Below are 19,270 nucleotides of genomic sequence, written 5' to 3'. Positions count from 1 at the left end.
TGCTGGGAGTTGGAGTCCATGTTGGCAGAGGACTCCTAGCCCTGCCCCTCGTAGCTGGTTTGCTGCGATAAGCTATGTTATATGTCTCGGGAGGATGAGTGCAGAGCTGCTGATGCTCATCACTTTCAGGCAGAGAAAGAGGCAGCAGTCGCTGCAGGCTGGGCTGTGGCAGATCCCTGTGCCGTCCGGACAGGCTGCACTCTGCCGGCTCTCTGATCCACCCACACGCGTGATGTGAATGGCTTCCTGGAGAGGACATCCCCACAGAAGCTCCATGAGCAGCAGGCTCAGTTTCTTTGAGGTAACTGCAGATTTCTATTTATTCTTTGCAAAGCATCACACTGAGCCATTCCTATAAAGGACTAATTACTAAGAAATGACTTTTGGGGCATTATATCTGCGTGTATTGAAGCCAGTATGTAATTATTCTAGCAGTGTTTGCAGTGGAAGAAGACTTAATCTTGGCAAGTTACTTGTTCACAGGGTAATGCCAGGCTGGTGGTAAGTTGGCACAGGTAGCAGTTGATGGACCCCTTAATATGCTTCCCCCATGGCTGACTATTAGGATGGCAGGAGATAAGTTATGGGTCTGGTAGTGTTCATCAGACTGCTGTCTACATAGTATACCAGTGACAAGTCCATGCCAAAAATGGGACCCATCTGCTAAACAAGCGATGGGCATAAATATACAAACACTAAATGAAACCTTACATGGGTTTATATGTCCCATTAGAAACAATGTTATGGTATAGTAAATACGCACCCACACGTTCACCTGACTTCCCCTTCCATCCCCTGACTGGGACTCCACTGATCACTAAGGACTCCAAGCTACTGCTCAACCTTGTTATGGTGCCAACTTCATTCTCTGGTGTCCAGATCGGGGTGACCTGGCAAGATTATTTCTTGGAAAATCACAGCTATTTTTAAGTAGCGCAGATGGTATTAGTGGATTTTATATATTCTTACCACTGTTCAGCTGACTTTTTCTCACACGCTTACTTATTTCTTTGTTAATTAGGGCATCTGGGATGGATTTAGCAGCATTTTTCATTACATTAAAGACTCTTGTGTGCTGTTAGTAAATATCCCCTAAAAACATGTAACATGGGGTTAAAGCAAATATTTTGGTTTATTTTCCAGTAGTTGACAAAATTTCATAATACACCATATATCCACCTTTTCAAGCCCTATCACATTTTGATAAGTGAAGCATATAATAACTTGCTTACTTGGTTCCATGTACCGTAATAGTAAGGAATATCTATCCCTTGGGACCAAGCATTAAATATGTCAGTACAGTTTTTCAGGCGTCTTGATCTAATTTGTTTCCCCTTTCTATAACTTGAAGATATGGTATATCTGCCCCAAGAACAATGTTTGGCAATATAATACCCATTGTTACTTGTTTAAAGAGAATCCTGATAAAAGGTGTGCAGCAGCTGCAGACTTATATGTTCCTGGAGGATAGTGGCCATACCACTGTACCTACATTATTTTCAATCTACAAACGTTTGTTAATATTGGTCTGCCTTAATTTCATGTTTTCAGCTATACTACTTTTCCATGATTAGCTTTGCATACTTAGTGTCATTCAGTTACACAACAGTAACAAGTTCCTGAGTGGTTTAGTCCATGAATTTACTGCTGATATTTTGGGGGCATCTTCCATACAACTTCAGGAAAAGGATAAGAAGGGATCTGAACTCTGGTGGTACTGTTCACCAGGGTCACACAAGGTTCCTTTCAGAGGCAGCTTTAGAAGTAACTGCAGCTAAAGGACACCAGTGGCTTTCCAGAGTCTACTTTCCAGACTTAGATGAGGGACAGCTAGACTCAAAAAGTGGAAGGGAAACACTTGAGTTGGGTCGAACCCCTACCTCTTATTGATCGGATTGGATTGGAGCTCAAACATCTGACTCATACTATCAGGCTCATAGAACATCAGTGATAAGGTAGGAAAGCTATTCCTACACAACACTTTGAGTAATTAAAACAGGTGATCTTGAGGAGGTATGTGAGCATGAATGTGTATGTATGTATGTATGTATGTATGTGTGTGTGTTAACATGAATCTGTCTGTGAAAGTGTTTGAATATACAAGCATAATGTGTGTTTGTGTGTGAACATAAATGTGTATGTGTAAGTGTTTGTGTGTGAACATGTATGTGTAAGTGGTGTGAGGTAGAGTGTGTTAAAAGAAGTGTGTGTTAGTGAGTATGAGTAAGTATGTGTGTTAGCATGTGTAAATTTGTGTAAGTGTTTTTTATGTATGTGTTCCAAAGTGTATGTGGCAAGGGGCAAAAAAGTCACGGACAAGCTGTTTGGGGGCAGTGATGGCACATGCAGAGTGTTTGGTGGTTAGGATGGCACTGATAAGCTGCTTGAGGGCAAATGTGGCGCTCACAAGCTGTTTGGTGTCAAAAGTAGCACTGTGGGACCTGTTGCTTGGTAAAGTTGGGTGTCTCTGGAGCAATTTTCTGTGGTTTTTAGTTACGCCCTGTAACCATGTTAGGACATACATAAATTCCGAACTGTTCATGGTACTTAAATAAATTTGCCAAAATCAGGTGTATATTTTATACCATGCACATAAGATTTTTTTGTTTTATGATTGTCCTTTGAAATTACTGTAAATACATAGTTTTGCGTTTAACCCCTTCCGTACTGATGACGTACCTGGTACTTCCTGGTTGGTTGTCACCCACAGACCGGGACGTACCAGGTACGTCATCGATGATGTGCGATCCAGCTATGGATGCTGGGATCGTGAGGGGCGGCTGCTACTGACCGCTGGGTGTCCTCAGTGATCCATAGCCACTCCCCCTCAATTCCGTGCACGTGATCGCTTTGAAGCAAATCACGAGCGCGGAATTAAAATATTTAAATAAAACTGCTGTCTTCAAGGGAAGACGCAGTACAAGAGCGCCGGTCCTGAAGGGGTTGAAAGTGAGTGGAATTGCTTGAAGCCCTATACAACTCCGGCCGTCAGAGCCACACTGATGTAGCTTGTCTTGTCTAATGTGAAATAGCATATAAGACTAGGCATGGGTGTCAAAGTTAGTCCTTAAATGGACCCTCCAGCCATCATGTGCACTTTAATGCATATAATAGTTAAGTAGTCCCTATGAATTTATATGGTGTCTCTCCCCCCTCACCCCCCATTGTACATGGGGGAAAAATTCATGGCCACATAGTTTACTTACCAATAGCCAGCCCCGGGGTTGGGATTCTTTACCTGCCACTAGCAGTCATCCTTTTACCGTGGAGGAGAGCTCTGTTGCAGCTTCTCCATAAGACTATTTTTTTTGGGGGGGGGGGTTATACATTTTAAAGGACGCATTTTAAATTACTCAAAAGGAATTTACAATGCGTTCTTCTTTGGTGAAGATAACTGGAACATTAAACTATCCTTTTAAGGGTCATGGTCTTGCTTGTGCTTCAGGATTTATTTACTTAACATGCAGTCAGGAATTAGCAAGGCTATGCAGATGCATAAGTCATCTCCTATATATATTGTTCTTTAAAAAAAACCTGCTTAGACTACTTTTTAAGAGACCCATCCTTCATTCCTCAACAAGGTGGTGCATTGATTTTTCAGCATTTCTACTGAATGGCACTTTGCTTTGCAAAGCAATAGTGGACTGACGAATGTCTGATTACACCAAGCCATATGAAAGCTTCATTCTATTGTAGGGGGAGGTTTAGAATGCTTTAAGCAAGAAATGTTTTATTATGCATCTACTAATTTTATTGCATAAACTTTGCTAGAAATCTTTAGCATTGACCCTCTAGTCGGTGGTGGGGGGGGGGGAGTGAAGCAGTAGGAGCTGACTGGGTCACCTGGGGGTGACTTTGCAGGCAGTGGTGATATTTTGCGTGACTTTCTATCCTCACTGTCTCCATAGCCACCCATAGTTTGGTGTCCATCAGGGTGACTAAGAGCGAACCCCCGAGCATTTGTTGGGTGTGAGTGTATTATTGTGTCCTCCAACCCTAAAAGTCACAAAACTGTGTGTGTCTGATTATAATGTTGCTCTTTGCGTGTTTGAAAGGTTGGATGTAGCGTAGCACATAATTGTTATGACTTACCATAGAATATGCATATTTATTTTCAGATAAACAGAATGAAAAAGGTGGCTTTAGGAAAAATGGAGGGATTCTTATAAATAGTGTCTTGTTAGGTCTATGAAATAAGTTTTTACTGTGTGATAAGAATTTGGGGTCAATATATAAGGACATGATGGAATGGTTATCTTGTGAGAAAATGGCAAAAATGCAATTTTTGGATGTTTTATAATCATCTAATTAGCTGTTGAAGTGGGCCTGTGTTTTGGCTTTGGAAGCAAAAATGTACAATTCACAGATTTTAGTTGAAACCATTGCTAATCTTCCACGAAATGTAATTATTGTTTATAGGCCATTTGTAATAATGGTGAGTTTTATTATCTAGTGATGCCACCTATGTGGTATGATAACCCCTATTTAATGCTCAAAGGGATTCTATAATAAGACCATAACTTTTGCCTTTAGTAGCTTTGAAAACAATTCTGTTAATTACATCTTAGGTTTTTTCTCCCTTTACTGGGGGTTTGCAGGCGAGTTGAAACATATCGACTTGTCAACTCCACTATTGTGTGTTATACTGGTGAACCTCAGAAGGTTTCTTTTGCAGGAAATACAACACTGGCCCTGAAACATACATATATGCAAGAAAACTCCACTGCATTATCTACGCAATAGGCAGAGTCAACTCATCCCTTCATGCAGGAGAAGGGTATTGAGAGGGGATCTTATTAGGTACAGTGCCCTGTAGCTGCCCCTTGCCCTGCCTTTTCATGGATAATGGGCCAGATGAGGAGGTCTTCTGATCTCCTTGACTGGCCAGGCAGGTGTACAATAAGTGGAGGTCCATCATGGCTTCCACATGGAATCTTCAGGTAAAGTGCGGCCATTGGAATTGTTGGGTGACGGTGTACACTGTAGATGAAATGTTTGGTCTGCAGGCTTTATGTAGTTTTGAATTTTGGTCCAACTCTCATATAAAAATATGTGACTTTTCCAGCCGTCCCCACCAATCATGATAACTTTTCTAAACATAGTAAATCGAGAACTAGTACAGCATCATGTGTGCATATCTAGGTAGTATATCCCCAGCTACTAAGGACAAAACAACATCTGTTGTAACTTAATTTAGACACACCCTTTAATCTACATTCTAGTGTTTGATGTGTGCGAGGATATACAAGAATATAATGGGCTCAGATGGAAAAATGTACGTTGAAATCCACGATAAGCCATTGAACCCTCAGTGTGATTTTTATATCTTGGTGACTCAGCTGCTCCACGTGCAATTTGAAATGATTAGTTGTTGGTGTGTTGCAGTAAAGGTTAAATATTTGCCTTTGGCATCAGATTCACAAAACCCCCAAATCCCAGTGGACTATCACTAAATTCCGTGGATTTGCTCAAACAACTGGTGCCTCTGAATCGGCTTCACAGACATTTACAGATTTGGGGTCTATAATTCCAAAAATAGTTTTTTATACTTATAAGGGGACAGCGTGTATCATTAACAAGGGTTAGATCCGGTGACCATATGGCTCATTTTAACCATACACGTTTATAGAAAATGGTTCAAGCCGTGATTCTAATATAGCCCTGCAGCATGCACTTTCTATACTTTAGACAGGATGTTTCTATGTATGACCAAGGAAAACAAAGGAAGTAATAAGGAGCAAGAAGTGTGAGAAGAAAGAGGAGCGGGGGAAGGGTGAAAACCCTGACAGTACCTCCCTTAACGATCCCTCCCCCATGGGAGAGGACCAGGTTTAAGAGGGTACTTAGAGTGGAATCCCTTGCGGAGATCAGAGATGTGCACATCAGTGCAGGGAACCCAGGAACGCACCTCAGGGCAATAACCCTTCCAGTGGAAAAGGTACCGGAGTCGACCCCTAAACAAACGAGAATCTAGGATGCTGCGGCTCTTGTATTCCTCATGGTTGTCAACTGTAACAGGACGAGGAGGAACCGTGGTGAAACGGTTGCACACCAGAGGCTTCAATAGGGAGACGTGGAACATGTTGGAAATACGCATATTAGGAGGGAGGTGAAGTGGGTAAGCAACCGGATTTACCCGCCAAACCATGAAAAAAGGAGGCCACAAGTGACTCATTATTCCATCCCCCTCGCTGCAGAGCTCAATATAGTACTCAGCCACAGATCTAGTACCCTATCGGATAGACATCAGCAGTTTAGCAGCAGAGGAGGCCAAATATTTGTTTGAAGGAGGTAAAAAACTCTGAAAAGCTGTGGACGATAAGTTTACCGGTCTCCCACAATGGGTTGGCCCAGGCTGAGGCTTTGTCCGACACCAGCGGAATTATGAAACCGACCTTACTTCTGTCGTTCAGGAAGACTCGAGGAACCACTTCCTCAAATATGCCAACCTGGTTCAGGAAACCATGACACTGGTTTGGGTTGCCCCCATAGCGCTGGGGAAGCGGGGCAGACCCAGTGAGGCCCTGGGTGGCTAACGGTTCAGATGCAGCGGGTACTTCTGTGAGTACCAGAGCAGAAGTTGCAATGGCCACTGGGGGAGGTTCCAGGTGCGCCGTGCGGTTCAAAAGGGTCTGTATGGCCAGAACCACATGATTGATTTTCTGATCCTGGCTAATTAGCAGGAAACCTAGGAAATAATAAGGAGCTAATTTCACAGCTGAGATGTGGCTGAGTGTGAGAAACAAGACGAGCGGGGGAAGGGTGAAAACCCTGACAGTGTGCTAGTGTGGGTGTGTGAGTGTGAATGAGTGTTCCTGCTATCATTTGTAGGTCGAGCACCACAGCTTGTTGGACCAAGAAAATCCAGCCGTCCAAATCATTGAAGTTGGACAGCATTGAATTACAGTACATGCTGTTCTAAGTAGAAAACCGCTCAGTGAAGTAGGTTCTAAAGGAATCTTATGTTCATCTACACTCTAGGAAAGATGCCCTCGCCTTATGTCCAATGATAACACTTCTGTGCAGACAGGAGTACCTCCTGGCAGTACCCTGTAACAATTATTGTATTACTGCAATCAGATCATATTGTAATGCAGAATATGGAAAGAAAACTGCTGACAGTATAAGATTTCATATTTCTTTGCCAGTTCGGAAGTAAGACACGCAGGCCAGGATATTTTCTTTCCTTTTCAGGTCCATGTTGGTGGATTAATTTTCGTAGTGGAATTCATTTACTTGCTAATCCATTTTCTTGATATATAATGTAGCATTTCCATGAGAACAAACTCACACAACATTTACACGGGCGCTGGTTATTTGCCACAGCGTTTAATATCTGAAAAATGGGAATGTACTTTAACTTGGCAACCATTCTCTGCAATACTATGCCAATGTTCTTAGAAAATGGATAACTCTGGCTTATACAGAGTTAGCTGTTATCTTACCCCAACCCCCCAAGTAAAATAATAAAAAAAAACACATAACTGTAGCAAAAACTAATGTTTTTACCCCTTCTGTAGCATATGTGTGTTGTGTGTTTATGTATTACTAGTAGGAAAATCACAATTTAGTGATTTACTGCAAACCACCTATGCTGTGCTACAGATCCTCGTGATATGCCTTGTTAGGCTCTGTATTGGGTTTATGACTCATTGGCTTGCACGGTGTTAGTGTGAGTATGAAATCTATTTCATAATGTGATAATGTGATTATAATTTTTATTTCAGGTGGAAATTCGAGACTATAAAACAAAGAAACAGTTGTGTTTTCTGGACAAGGTAGGTGGAGATTATCAATGGAACACTTGAATACACAGTGATAATGTTATATTTATATATTGAAAGAGCTGGCTTGGTGATGCTCATCATCAGCGCCATGCAAAGGGTCATGTGCAACATCCTAGGTCCTCATGGTAGCTATGCTCAGGGGCCTCCACCTCCATGAATGTACCTTTCTGCATGAGTTTGTGGCTCTTTGGGTATGGTTGGCATGCCCCTTCCCAGGGTACCCACGCCCTCCTGTGTCCGTCCATGTCCCCCAACTTGGAATCCTGAAATGCTGGAAGTTTGCAAAGGGACAGCTTGCACCGGAGAACACACAAGCTATCCCCATGTCTGTGAGATAAATATATTTAAACAAATGAAAGAAAAAGCTGTTTGTGTTTTTTTATGTGGATTGGATTAGTGGAGCCGAAATTCCAGTAGGTGGTTCTATTTCAATTACGGTAATTGCCTTTGTGTTTAATGGTGTTTGGAATAAGTTTTGACTCTTTTCCAAATTAATATTTCCCTTCACTTGTTCACATTTTGTTGCTGGGTACACAAACAGAAGATTCTCATTTTAGAATGCACGTTCAGTATTGTGTGTTGGTGATATGTTGAAAACTTTAAATAAAAAGTGTTAATAATAGGCCTTTGCTTTGCCTCACTGATATTCTAAATTCTGTATTTTTCTTGTTTTCAATGATTAATCATTTATTTTCTCATTTAGGTAGAACCCCATGTAACGATTAATGATATAAAGTTGATGTTTCATAAATGTTGTAAGTATTGCTTTTTTTGTGTCTATTGTAATTAATGACAAATATTTGTTATATTAATTACTTCTCCTGAAAACTCTCCTGTGCCAGATTATCATGTCTATTTTTGTGAGGAACATGTATATATTGTGACTCAGTTTTAGCCAGGTTTTGTTGACTCAATCCCAGTGTCTTGCCTGGAACGTCAACATTGGTGGACTATCAACTGTAGGTGATCCGACAATACTATTTCTGTTGGTCCTTGTATGGATGCTTACGTGAGGTTCTGCATTACAATATATTCATGGGCACAATATCAGTGTAAAGCAGACAAAAAAAAAATCTATCAAAAATTTTTTTGTAAGTGGCATTTCCACATTATTTTGGCTGTAGCTGAAGCGTATATCATTATATGTAATCACTGATCCAAATTTATAGCAGTTGTGGCTAGCTGTTCCATGAATGTCAGGTAGATGATTGTGTAATAGTGTACACTTGGACAAGAGATTTAGCATCTTTTTAAAGAGATGGTATGTTAGTAATTAAGAGACTTATGTATTCGAATTCATATGAATTGCAAATTTACCGAATTTTGGTAAATTTGGCAATTCCTATGAGGCCAGGGCCCCCCACGAATCTGATGAAAATAAAGCAAAAAGCTCAGAATTTTCACCTGAAATCCGTAGGTTCACATTCACTCACATTGTCTCACTCTCTTGCACACTTGCACTTGAATGAGAGTGTAAGTGAGAGTGAATGAGAGTGAATGTGGACAACTTAATTCCCAAATTAAAAATGCCCCCTCAAATTTTTGGCCGAACCCAATGGGCAGGGAACAAAATGTGCAAATGGGCCAAAAACAAACCGAAAAATTAGTCCGAATCATTTTTGGCTCATTTGCACATGTCTAATAATTAATTTAATTTAATCATTCTTACTAAATGTTTACCTTATAAAAAATATATGTCCAGTTGAGATGCAGTTACACAAACTATATGTGTTTTCTGGGTGCAGGTATTGCTAGTTTTGGTTTTGTTCTACAGCATTTGCTCCATGCATGACGATGATCTTCTTGAGAACGTAATCTTTTTTTAGTTAAAATGTTATTAAAATGTTTTTAACTACAGAACCACCTGCAACCCTCCAATGTTTTCATCCTTTCTTAAAACAGGAGAAGGGGTATAATGTTGGCCTTTGTCCACTTTCACATTTCAGAAATTTCGCTAAATACTTTATTATGTTTTCTTTAGATCCTCAGTGGTATCCAGCAAGACAATCAATACGGCTGGACCCTAGTATGTATGCAATTTTAACATCAATTATAAAGTATAATTAAAACCTTAATTACAAGACATGCAGTAGGTATCCTTATCAATACTGTAAAACTGGCAAAGCAGTATGAGCACAAGCCACGAGGACGCACCATTTACATTCATTCTACCATTCTAGGTTCTCCCAACACATTATACACAATTATTACATACTTTTCTTTTCTACCATGGAGTTATTTAGTTGTATAACGATTCTGTTTGGAAGTGGGATGCAAACATAGTATAGCAATAGTACAGACCAAGGCTATAGTGCACTCCTTGTTGATCATACAGTCTGAGCGTTCTGTACAGGATGTTGGTATGAATCTCTGGAAACTTCTCAGTTTTAGGGTTCAATAATATATTAATTTTATGTTTTCTTGTAGAGGGTAGATCTTTAAAGGACGAAGAAATGTTACAAGAACTTCCGGTTGGCACCACTGCAGCCTTATATTTTAAAGATCTTGGCCCTCATGTTGGATGGACTATGGTAACTGATTCCCGATGAATATTTTTTTTATTAACTAAATTCAACATTTTGAGAATTATGAAAGGGTGCGTTGCAAGTTCTAAAGAATTAGATCATTTTACTACGTTTCACGGAATGGAACCAACATTCCCAAATTCTCCTTTTTTGGGAAGATTCGGGTGACTATATTCGATTGGTGGTAATACAGCATCTCTTTATACATTGATACATAGTGTAAGTGAAAAAGAAGTTCTGAGATCCTACAGGTCATTCTTTAGCTGTTGTAAACTAGAATTCCCTCGAGCTGGCTAAGAAACCTACAAATGATACTAACCACAGCATCTGGAAAACAGACTGCTGGCTATACCCTGTACATGGTACTCTAAACAAAGAACCCATTATCTTTGTTGCATTACATTTTTGTGAATAGCTTGTGGTGCTGCGCGGTTATCTGGATTTTGTCCAGAAATCACATAATCTTTAATGAAGCAGGCGTTAATGGGTTTGAACCATATTTGACCAATGGTCAATACTATCAGTTTTTTTCCTTTTAATTAGTTGTTGGTGCCTTAAAAACGACTAGTCTTTAGTAATTTAAATGTTTTAATTAGCAACAATCTTTAATGTAACATTCTTTTTTTCAGATATTTCTTACAGAATACACAGGTCCACTTTTTGTATACTTTCTTTTTTACTTCCGCATGCCCTTTTTCTATGGATTGGCCAAAGCCTTCACATCAAGTCCACATTCAGTAGTTCAGTAAGTTTTATATATAATCCTACTCGACTAACTCCTGTAGAAAATATATGGTTTAGTAAAGTTTTTTAAAAGATTTTTTGTTCTTTTCTCCCCATAGTTTGGCATGCTGCTGCCATTCTTTCCACTATATCAAAAAGCTCATTGAGACAATATTTGTTCATCGTTTTTCCTATGGGACCATGCCACTAAGAAGCATAATTAAGGTAATGTACCATACCACTTCATGAGAATACCCATTTTAGAAAAAAACCTTATCCATTACAAAGCAGTAAAATAGATCTATCAGAGCCGGACTAGAGGTTAAGCCCTGAAAGTTTTAAGCCCACGGCCGCTAAAATAACATACATGTGTGGCCATGAATGTATGTGGGTATTCGATCCATCAGGGACTTGTCCACCAGGTGTTTGCCTCATGGGCAGTCTGTGCCTCTCTGTCCTCAAGATGTTTCATGGTCTAGTCATTGAGGTATGAGATATGTTAGGCTTTAAACATAATACTTGTATTTCTGTTCAGTGATCCTGAATGTTGATTAATTTACTTCCACCTTAGTTAGAAAGCCTTGAAGTTGGGTGTCAGCATATATGTCAACTTCTAATGTAAAGAAACAGTATTGTAACAGCATGTAAATAGTCTAAGAAATCAGAAGCCTCTTGACCTCTGGGCTCCTCCACTCCAAGTGTTTTAATGCTGGGCCGTAGAATAGTTTTTCTTAGTGCTTGGGAATTTATAATTCAACTCAGAAAACATCTGTTTTCATATTTTATGCAACCTTTTGTGAGAGCGACACTAGTCCTTGCTCCATGGCAGAAACTTTGAGTGCTGTTCAAGTGCATATCCTCGAAAAAAAAAAAACCAAAACATAGACCTCGCAGATATGCAGATACTTCAACGTAGAACTTTGCCACACTTACTTCACATACAGTATTTGAATGAAGATGAGAAGCAAATCTGTACGCAGATGAACAATACTGGAGATATAAAAGAACAATATTATAACCTTTATAACACATTCATCAGAATGTTGCTGATTATTTGGTATACCTTATAAAAACATACCTTTTCATTGTATTCTGTTAAATAGAGGCAAAGGTGAATTAAGGGTTATATAATTCTAACTCATAAATATAAGTTTCCCTCTCTCATGTAGTATCGAGAACTTTAATAAAAAAATGCTTAACAAATTCATGAGAAGTTTTCATCTCCAGTTTGTGCTCCAATAATGCACGTTAAGAAGGATCTCTAGTCTAAAGTTATAGAAATAGATGTTACTTTTGTACCTTTTTATTTTAGAACTGTGTCTATTATTGGGGATTTGCAGCCTGGCTTGCATATTACATCAATCACCCCTTGTATACACCACCTTGTAAGTCTGACCAACACATGTTTTCAGTTGTTTTCTGCATTTCCCATACTGTAACTTTGTGCATATGTCCTCATATTTTTTTTTTGTTCCCTTTTAACTACAGCTTTTGGAAAGAAGCAGGTTGGCTTGTCCATGATCATGTTTTTGGTACGTGACATGAGTGAGTATAAATGTGGATTTATCAGATTAAATTGTTACACATCTATTTTTTTAAGTTTTGATATATGAAATATGTTGATTGTTTTGTAAAGGTTTAGGTTTGCAAGAATCATTTCTGTCTGCAAAATATAGGGCTATTGTATATTGTGGTTGATAAATTGTAGGTAACTAAAATGCATATTTTCAGTATAAAAGTAAACCTTTTGAGCTTTCCACTCTTATTCTTTCCCCGTTAACATTCTTCTTTTCTTGTTTCTTTTTTCTCTTGTTACAGATGTGTGAAACTGGTAACTTCTCCATCCATGTTGCGCTCAATAATTTGAGACCAGATGGTACACAATTTTCATTTGCTGTCCACATTAAGAGAAAACCTTTTGATTTCACATTTAACCATAGCACGGAACCTGACCTGTGTGATGCATTGATATCGTACTAGTTATTTTTTTAACAAGCCGACCACAACCTATAAATTCTTGCTTTTGTTTCAGAGGTTTTACCAGCAGAGGATATAAATGAGACAAAATTCTATTAAATGAATAAAGAAATATTTCTGATAAAGTTTTGGATATTAAGCACTACATGTAAAGATGTTTCTAATGCTGCATTTAGTTCTGAAAGTGTTACAAGAGGAGGTGGAACTGCACATTAAACACTACTGTATTTCTAGATGTAAAGACTTGTTTATATAGCTCCAGTCCAGTCCAGTAGAGTATAAATAATAGTATATTTTAACTATAATATTAAATTGGAAGTCCATTTCCTTAAGTGAATACGAGCCTGGCATAGCTTAGCATGTAGTAAACTCAATTATTCTCTAAGAAGTTGAGTGGCTAGTCGAGTTAAGGGTTAGCTTGCCTGACCCGACTCGATTGACCTTGTGTACCAACATTCACAAAGCAACTTGTGTATTGGGTAATAGCTGCTTGAGAATAGATGTGAGTGCACGCCACTTAACATTTTGCGAGTTGCAGACAAGGACATTTAAGTTGAATGAAAACTTTTATGCCCTTACCCGTAACTTGCAAAACTTCATAATAAAAATGATCTTATTAAAAAAATAATAATGACTCCTCAGAGAAGGAAAGATGGAGTTCACGTGGAGCCCTAGATGACAAAGGGAGGCCCATTTTGTAGTCTCGACAACTCCTGCAGTCGAGTGTAGGCTTCTGGGTGCTAATGTCTATAATGAGTATGGGAGTTGGACTTTTGTTGAACTTCTGCAAACTCACATTTTCTTCCCACTACAGTGCATTTGTTTACTTAATAGAGACGTCCTAGGAATATAAGCCTAGTTAAAATTATTCCATCACACCATTTTGATGATGATGACTTGCAATACCTGCAGATAATGAACCGCTTCATTCTGAGGATCACACAAGAATTGAAAGTTCACATTTTCCCTTTATCACTCAGGTTCGAAGACACGGAGATTCCCTTTCCCAACAAGAAATCCCTTTACCTGGCTTTTTATCTTTGTTTCGTGCCCCAACTATACCTATGAGGTATACCATTCATCCTATCTAGCATTGTGGAATGACCTTAGTATGCATTTAATCAAGAATTCCTAACAAAATCAATCAGATGGGACATGGTGGGTTTACAGATATCTTGTTGGCTGTAGGGATAGGTAAACCTTTTCTAAAATTTCTTTATGGGAAATATGATTTAGCAGCAGAATGATTTGGATGCTGCATTAGTCAATGGGAGAATAAAAAAGTACATATTTTCAGACATTGGGCATTTAATTTCATACAATTTTACGTAATAATAAACTTGACCAAAAGCATTAATAATTATATTTCATCCTTCCTTACATTCATCTCTTGGTGATTTGGGGCACATGCTTAACATTCCTCTGTGCTTTATATATATTTTTTATATACTTAACTTTCCAGAAACGTGTCATGAGTGCATTGTTGAATACTATGGTCTAGATCTCCTTAGTGTCGCTTAATTTTGTTAGCTTTAGTTATACCTACAGGGTCTAAAGCCAACATGCACCATAAAGCAAGGGTTAGTTTGAGATGGAACGAATACTTACACTATGAAGCTGATCATAATAGATGGTATATTGCATTTTAGGTTGGATGTTGGATCAGTTTCACAGTAATGACCCAATGTGTACCAGGTAAGAATCTTACCAGTAAAGTAACGATTCCTTGTTAGGTCTCATGTGTCCTAATGCCTCCTTACATCTGTGTTTATGTTTTTGTTTCTTGCAGTTGGGGTGTATACCTTAATTAGTTTTATTCAGATGACTATTTGGGCAAAGGATAAACATCACAGATACGTAAAGGATTTCAAGGATTATCCAAAATTCCGAATGGCAATCATCCCGCTTCTTCTGTGAAATTAGTGCCCAACAGTTACAGGGCCGTAAAAGAAGCATTTTGAAATTATTTAGATTGATTTTTTCCTGAAGAAAAAGAAAATGTCTCTTATTACTTTGTGAAAAAAATCCCTACCTCCTTTATTAAATAAAATTAAATTACTTTGGTATTTGTAGTGCCCCTAAAACAAGGCTAATAACCACCTTACCTGGTGAGTTTGGTCTGCATCACCCTTAATTTTTCCGTCTATAATATTGTTTTTTAAACGGACATTGAAACGTCTACATTTATAACAGTGGAAAGTCTATTTTTAAATCGTAAATCTCAGTTTAAGTCAGGAGAGCATATATTATTGCCTGGGTCAGTTAAAATTTTCATCCAACAACAACATGTGTGCAAAAGTGATGTGACACATCCGCTGATAACTTTGTGGTGGTCACACTACTCCTTCAATCGCACATCAAATGCGGAACAGAATATTTTGCAATGAACTGTTTTAAAATAATTCTGATATATAACGCTGCAGACATTCTGGGCATGTTATCTGTCCCATCTTCTCTTAGATGATATACCTTTTGTAACGTTTTAAGTTTTCTGCTTTTGTCTGGGAAATATGGCAGAAGCGGTTGCTGAATATAAAATCAAGTTATTTTCTAGGGGGGGTTTATGTATATTGTAACAGGAACTCTGATACACCTATAGACCTATAGCCCACTTCCTTTACTTGAGTGATATAGTTTAATTAAACCATCAAGTCATCTTCACGGAGCTGCCAACATGTAGTGAATTTTATATTATAACATGAGAGGACAGGGTGATTAAGTTGGGCATTTATTTTATGCCTTTTCATCTAATTTTGGTAATGGGAGTTTCATACCATACAAAGTGGCATTCTGAGACATATTCTAAATTATGTTCAGCAGACAAATAACCGGGTTGTATCAGATGTCATTTTTAAAGGTTATATTTATCAGTATAAGATGCAGTTTTACCCCTCTCATGGAATAATGTCCATGAGAGCTTGAATTATATCCATTGAACAGAACAAAACCTTCAATTAGATGCAAAGCTACTACAAAAAAAGCTTTAAAATATATTTTTAGAGGTGTGATAGTAGCTATAAAAGCTATGACCAAAATTAGAATTTTCATCATAATACATAAAAATATTGTACATTTTATCTGCTCTGGAGCATGAAAAATGCAGAATTATTGAACGCTGGTATGTAACTGTTTTATAAAGGCTGTTCTTAGTGCTGTATTTTTATTTCTTATGTTAAAACAAAAATGGATCTTCCACTGTTGTAATTGTTAGCACTAAAACTTTAAAAACAAATGTTATGCTAACATGCCCGCCTTTGTTATTTTGCTTGTGTGGATTTTTGTTTTTTATATACTCATATTGGATAAAAAAGGGTTTTTCCTTGAACCTAAATAATATGTATTTTTCAGTGCAAATAAATTTATACAAAACTGTGTTTTTCACTTCTTACCACAATAAGATAAACTTTAATATTTTAGAATTTATTTTCTGTGTTATTTAGTTTTGACTTTGCACCATTTTTAAGTGAGGCCTTGGGAAGATTTGGTTGATGTTTGCAAAGAATTTGCCCCACCTGTTTCTTAATACATTATTGGCAATTCAAAAGGTTGTTGGGTCATTTTTTTTCTACAAAGTCCATGGATTGTTACCTCGATGAACAAAGTAGAACTTTCCTGACGCTGAAATTTCTTCTAATTTTAAATAGTGCCCACCAAAAAATAAATTCCACTCTAGTCTTTGTATTACTCTTAGACTACAGATTTATGGAAGAAAGCATTTTCAACCTGCAGCTCGCCCCAATGGTATGACTTAACCTGTTAATGCAGATTCAACACAAATCTCAACTCATTAATATGGGAGCATTTGAATAGTGCATGTGGATAAAAACAAGTATATGGCTCATGGGCCTGTAGACAGAAGCAGGAGGATGCAGGGTACTGATACAATATTTTTATTAATAAAACTATATGATGAAATGCAGGTTAGCTGTGGGTTCATATGATTTTACATCTTTGATATCCAGCACTGGGGTAAAATAATCGATCCATACATCCATAAAAGGTTCATTAAGTAAGTATGAACATATTTGACATTAGTCAGTACAGTTCATAATCCTACTGGCTCTCAGTCAGGCAGTGCATTAGTATCAGCAAATATAGTTGCATTAGTTTATGCTGAAACAAAGTATGTTAATGTAGCACTTTGTATAGTGCGAACACAGAGCAACAAAACTATCTGTATATTATTGTCTAGGACCTCCGGCAATGACATCCCAAATGGCACCATATGCAATTTAAGTTCTATAATGAAGAGTAATTATTTGCATATGATGCCACAAGGTTATATCACTATTTTCTTTGTCTTTATTGAAAGTCTGGCGCTACCATAGAGATTAATCATCCGCTTAGGACCCCCTTGGCCTACAAAGCCCCCTAGAGGATGAAGGGACAGGACTTATACAAGTGGGGTACAAATTCCTCATAAATAAAATCACTACAATGTAAATGTAATTATCTTAAAACAAATCTGTGATTGTGAATACTGTGTTCCTTAGTTTCAGCATAATTATTTTTTGTTTTACTAGTGTTAAAGATGGGGCCCTGATAAATATTTTCAGCTTAAAACTGGAAAATGGGGCCCTTTATTACACCTAGAGCCTTTATTACACCTCATATATTTTGCAGTCTTACACCAGGAGTGTAATTAATACTGGTTTCCTGATTTGCTCACTTTATTAATTATGTGAGGTGACATATTCTTGTCTACTACTATTCTGACGTAATTAAAGTCTCATAAATGGTGCATATTGTGACTAAGCCACTAGTAGAATGTACCTCCAGTGACATCTTTGATCTATCTTTAACTTGGCAGTTAGTGTTATCACAAGAGCAGACACAAGAACCAGCTGGATAAAACCATTGTTTCCTTGATCTGTACAGTATTCAGTTGGCATTAAAAAAGGAACATGTTTTGCGTGAGCTCCAGCCTATATTGAAGTTACCCAAGAAAGTATGCCGATTTGAACCAGGCACTCACTAAGAAACTTATAAAAGTCCCGTTGACCTTAAAAGTCTATCACCATGTAATATAGAGAGTGTCTGGCATTCCACCCTTTTATTTTTGCGGCGGTGCAGGTGCAACCTTCACTTCTCGAGTGGCTCCAGCAGCTCGGGGATGTAAACGGATGTCCTCATCTTCTGTTTGTTGTTTAGCAAAGTTCACAAACACCTGCAAATAAGAATGCATTAATACCAATGTTTAGCAGGTATTTGATACCATGGATATTCCATACAATAAAAATGTGTGGGGCGTGAAGGCAATTACCATTTGAGGAAGCATTACTAATAAAATACGGTTTTCCTCATGAATAAAACACAATCATTTCTACTATAAGATACTAAAAGCAACTATTGCATTTGTTAGTTATGTGTTAAACAAAAGACAACTAATAGCTCTCCGTTTATGGAGCTTCCATAATAAAGTGGAACTTAGCATTGGTGACCAAGAAGATGAAAAGGTGACAATTCTGTGATTGCTCCACTCCTTCACTGAATTAATGCTGACTTTGACCTACTTGGTCTAAGGTGGTCTGTGAGACAGAATACTCCTCAATGTTGAGGTTGTCTTTGTTGGATATGAGGAGCTGAAATATCCTGGCCAGAGAAGAAGATGAGATCTGGTACTGTAACATGTTGTAGTGTTTCTCTCTCTGTAAGCTGCCTGCAAAATTGGTCTGTATGAACTTCTCTGCTGGTCCCGGATCTGGGGCTGCTCCAGGCTTGTGAGGTCTGATTTTCATAGTGACAATATAACCATCTCCAAACCTGCAATAAAACACATTGAGTTGTTTAGTTGAAAAAGACAACTTTCTGCTTTACTGCACTGTACATAGTAGTGGACAGACATGGAAATGAACCAAAGCATTTCATAGTGAAACATGAAAGTCCCTGTTCTATAGGTGCGCTAGTTATGTTACCAGAGTGTCTAAACGGTAGAATACAGCATAGATGCAGGAGTTACAGGGGCTGAATGGACCATAAATCACAAAGATAAAGGCAAATCTGCATCCTCTGTGCCTTAGTACCACTGCTTTACTATGATACCACACCACACACATTCACTATTTAATTCAGCCATAGGAAGCAGGAGAAAATAAAGAACTGTGTTATTAGTCCAGAAATTAGTAAACGCCAAAGCAGGATAGACTTATGAACAGGGTATGGTAGAGATTTGCCACTTCTTTGTGCTTTAATGCTTACCTGTCTCCCACGTAAATTGCTTGGAATACTGGATACAATTTTTTAACTCAACAAGGGTGT

General features: G+C 38.2%; 2 protein-coding genes across 2 annotated transcripts in view; one reads left to right on the top strand and one right to left on the bottom strand.

Moving 5' to 3' along the window:
* Nucleotides 1-274: 274 nt before the first annotated feature.
* LOC149279424 (very-long-chain enoyl-CoA reductase-like) lies at nucleotides 275-14,929 on the top strand. Its single transcript, XM_089501185.1, has 13 exons — nucleotides 275-301; nucleotides 7,728-7,778; nucleotides 8,491-8,542; nucleotides 9,769-9,813; nucleotides 10,215-10,318; nucleotides 10,942-11,057; nucleotides 11,155-11,260; nucleotides 12,348-12,420; nucleotides 12,524-12,567; nucleotides 12,854-12,911; nucleotides 13,993-14,081; nucleotides 14,662-14,707; nucleotides 14,802-14,929. Exons 1-13 carry the CDS (start codon nucleotides 275-277, stop codon nucleotides 14,927-14,929), a joined length of 939 nt encoding a protein of 312 aa, XP_089357311.1.
* A 3,136-nt stretch (nucleotides 14,930-18,065) lies between these two features.
* Nucleotides 18,066-19,270, bottom strand: part of LOC149279423 (retinal-specific phospholipid-transporting ATPase ABCA4-like) — a 77,026-nt gene continuing 75,821 nt past the window's right edge. Inside the window, exons 50-51 of the mRNA XM_089501203.1 lie at nucleotides 18,526-18,775; nucleotides 18,066-18,179 (exon numbers count right to left, since the gene is read on the bottom strand). Of these exons, the coding sequence (XP_089357329.1) occupies nucleotides 18,066-18,179; nucleotides 18,526-18,775 (364 nt within the window). The remainder of the gene's footprint in view (nucleotides 18,180-18,525; nucleotides 18,776-19,270) is intronic.

The sequence above is a fragment of the Sceloporus occidentalis genome, unplaced genomic scaffold, assembly GCF_023333645.1.
Source record: "Sceloporus occidentalis isolate IW3139 unplaced genomic scaffold, rSceOcc1.0.p SCAF_166, whole genome shotgun sequence".
Classification (NCBI taxonomy): Eukaryota; Metazoa; Chordata; class Lepidosauria; order Squamata; family Phrynosomatidae; genus Sceloporus; species Sceloporus occidentalis.
The sequence above is the reverse complement of the archived record's forward strand: the minus strand, read 5'-3'. Positions and strand labels throughout refer to the sequence as shown.

What these genes read in the sequence shown, in the direction of transcription:
- LOC149279424 (XM_089501185.1), top strand. Translation starts at nt 275, where the DNA reads ATGAGCAGCAGGCTCAGTTTCTTTGAG. An exon ending in ATCAATACGGCTGGACCCTA is followed by an intron (nt 9,814 to 10,214) that starts GTATGTATGCAA and finishes GTTTTCTTGTAG; the next exon opens with AGGGTAGATCTTTAAAGGAC. An exon ending in GCCCCAACTATACCTATGAG is followed by an intron (nt 14,082 to 14,661) that starts GTATACCATTCA and finishes ATTGCATTTTAG; the next exon opens with GTTGGATGTTGGATCAGTTT.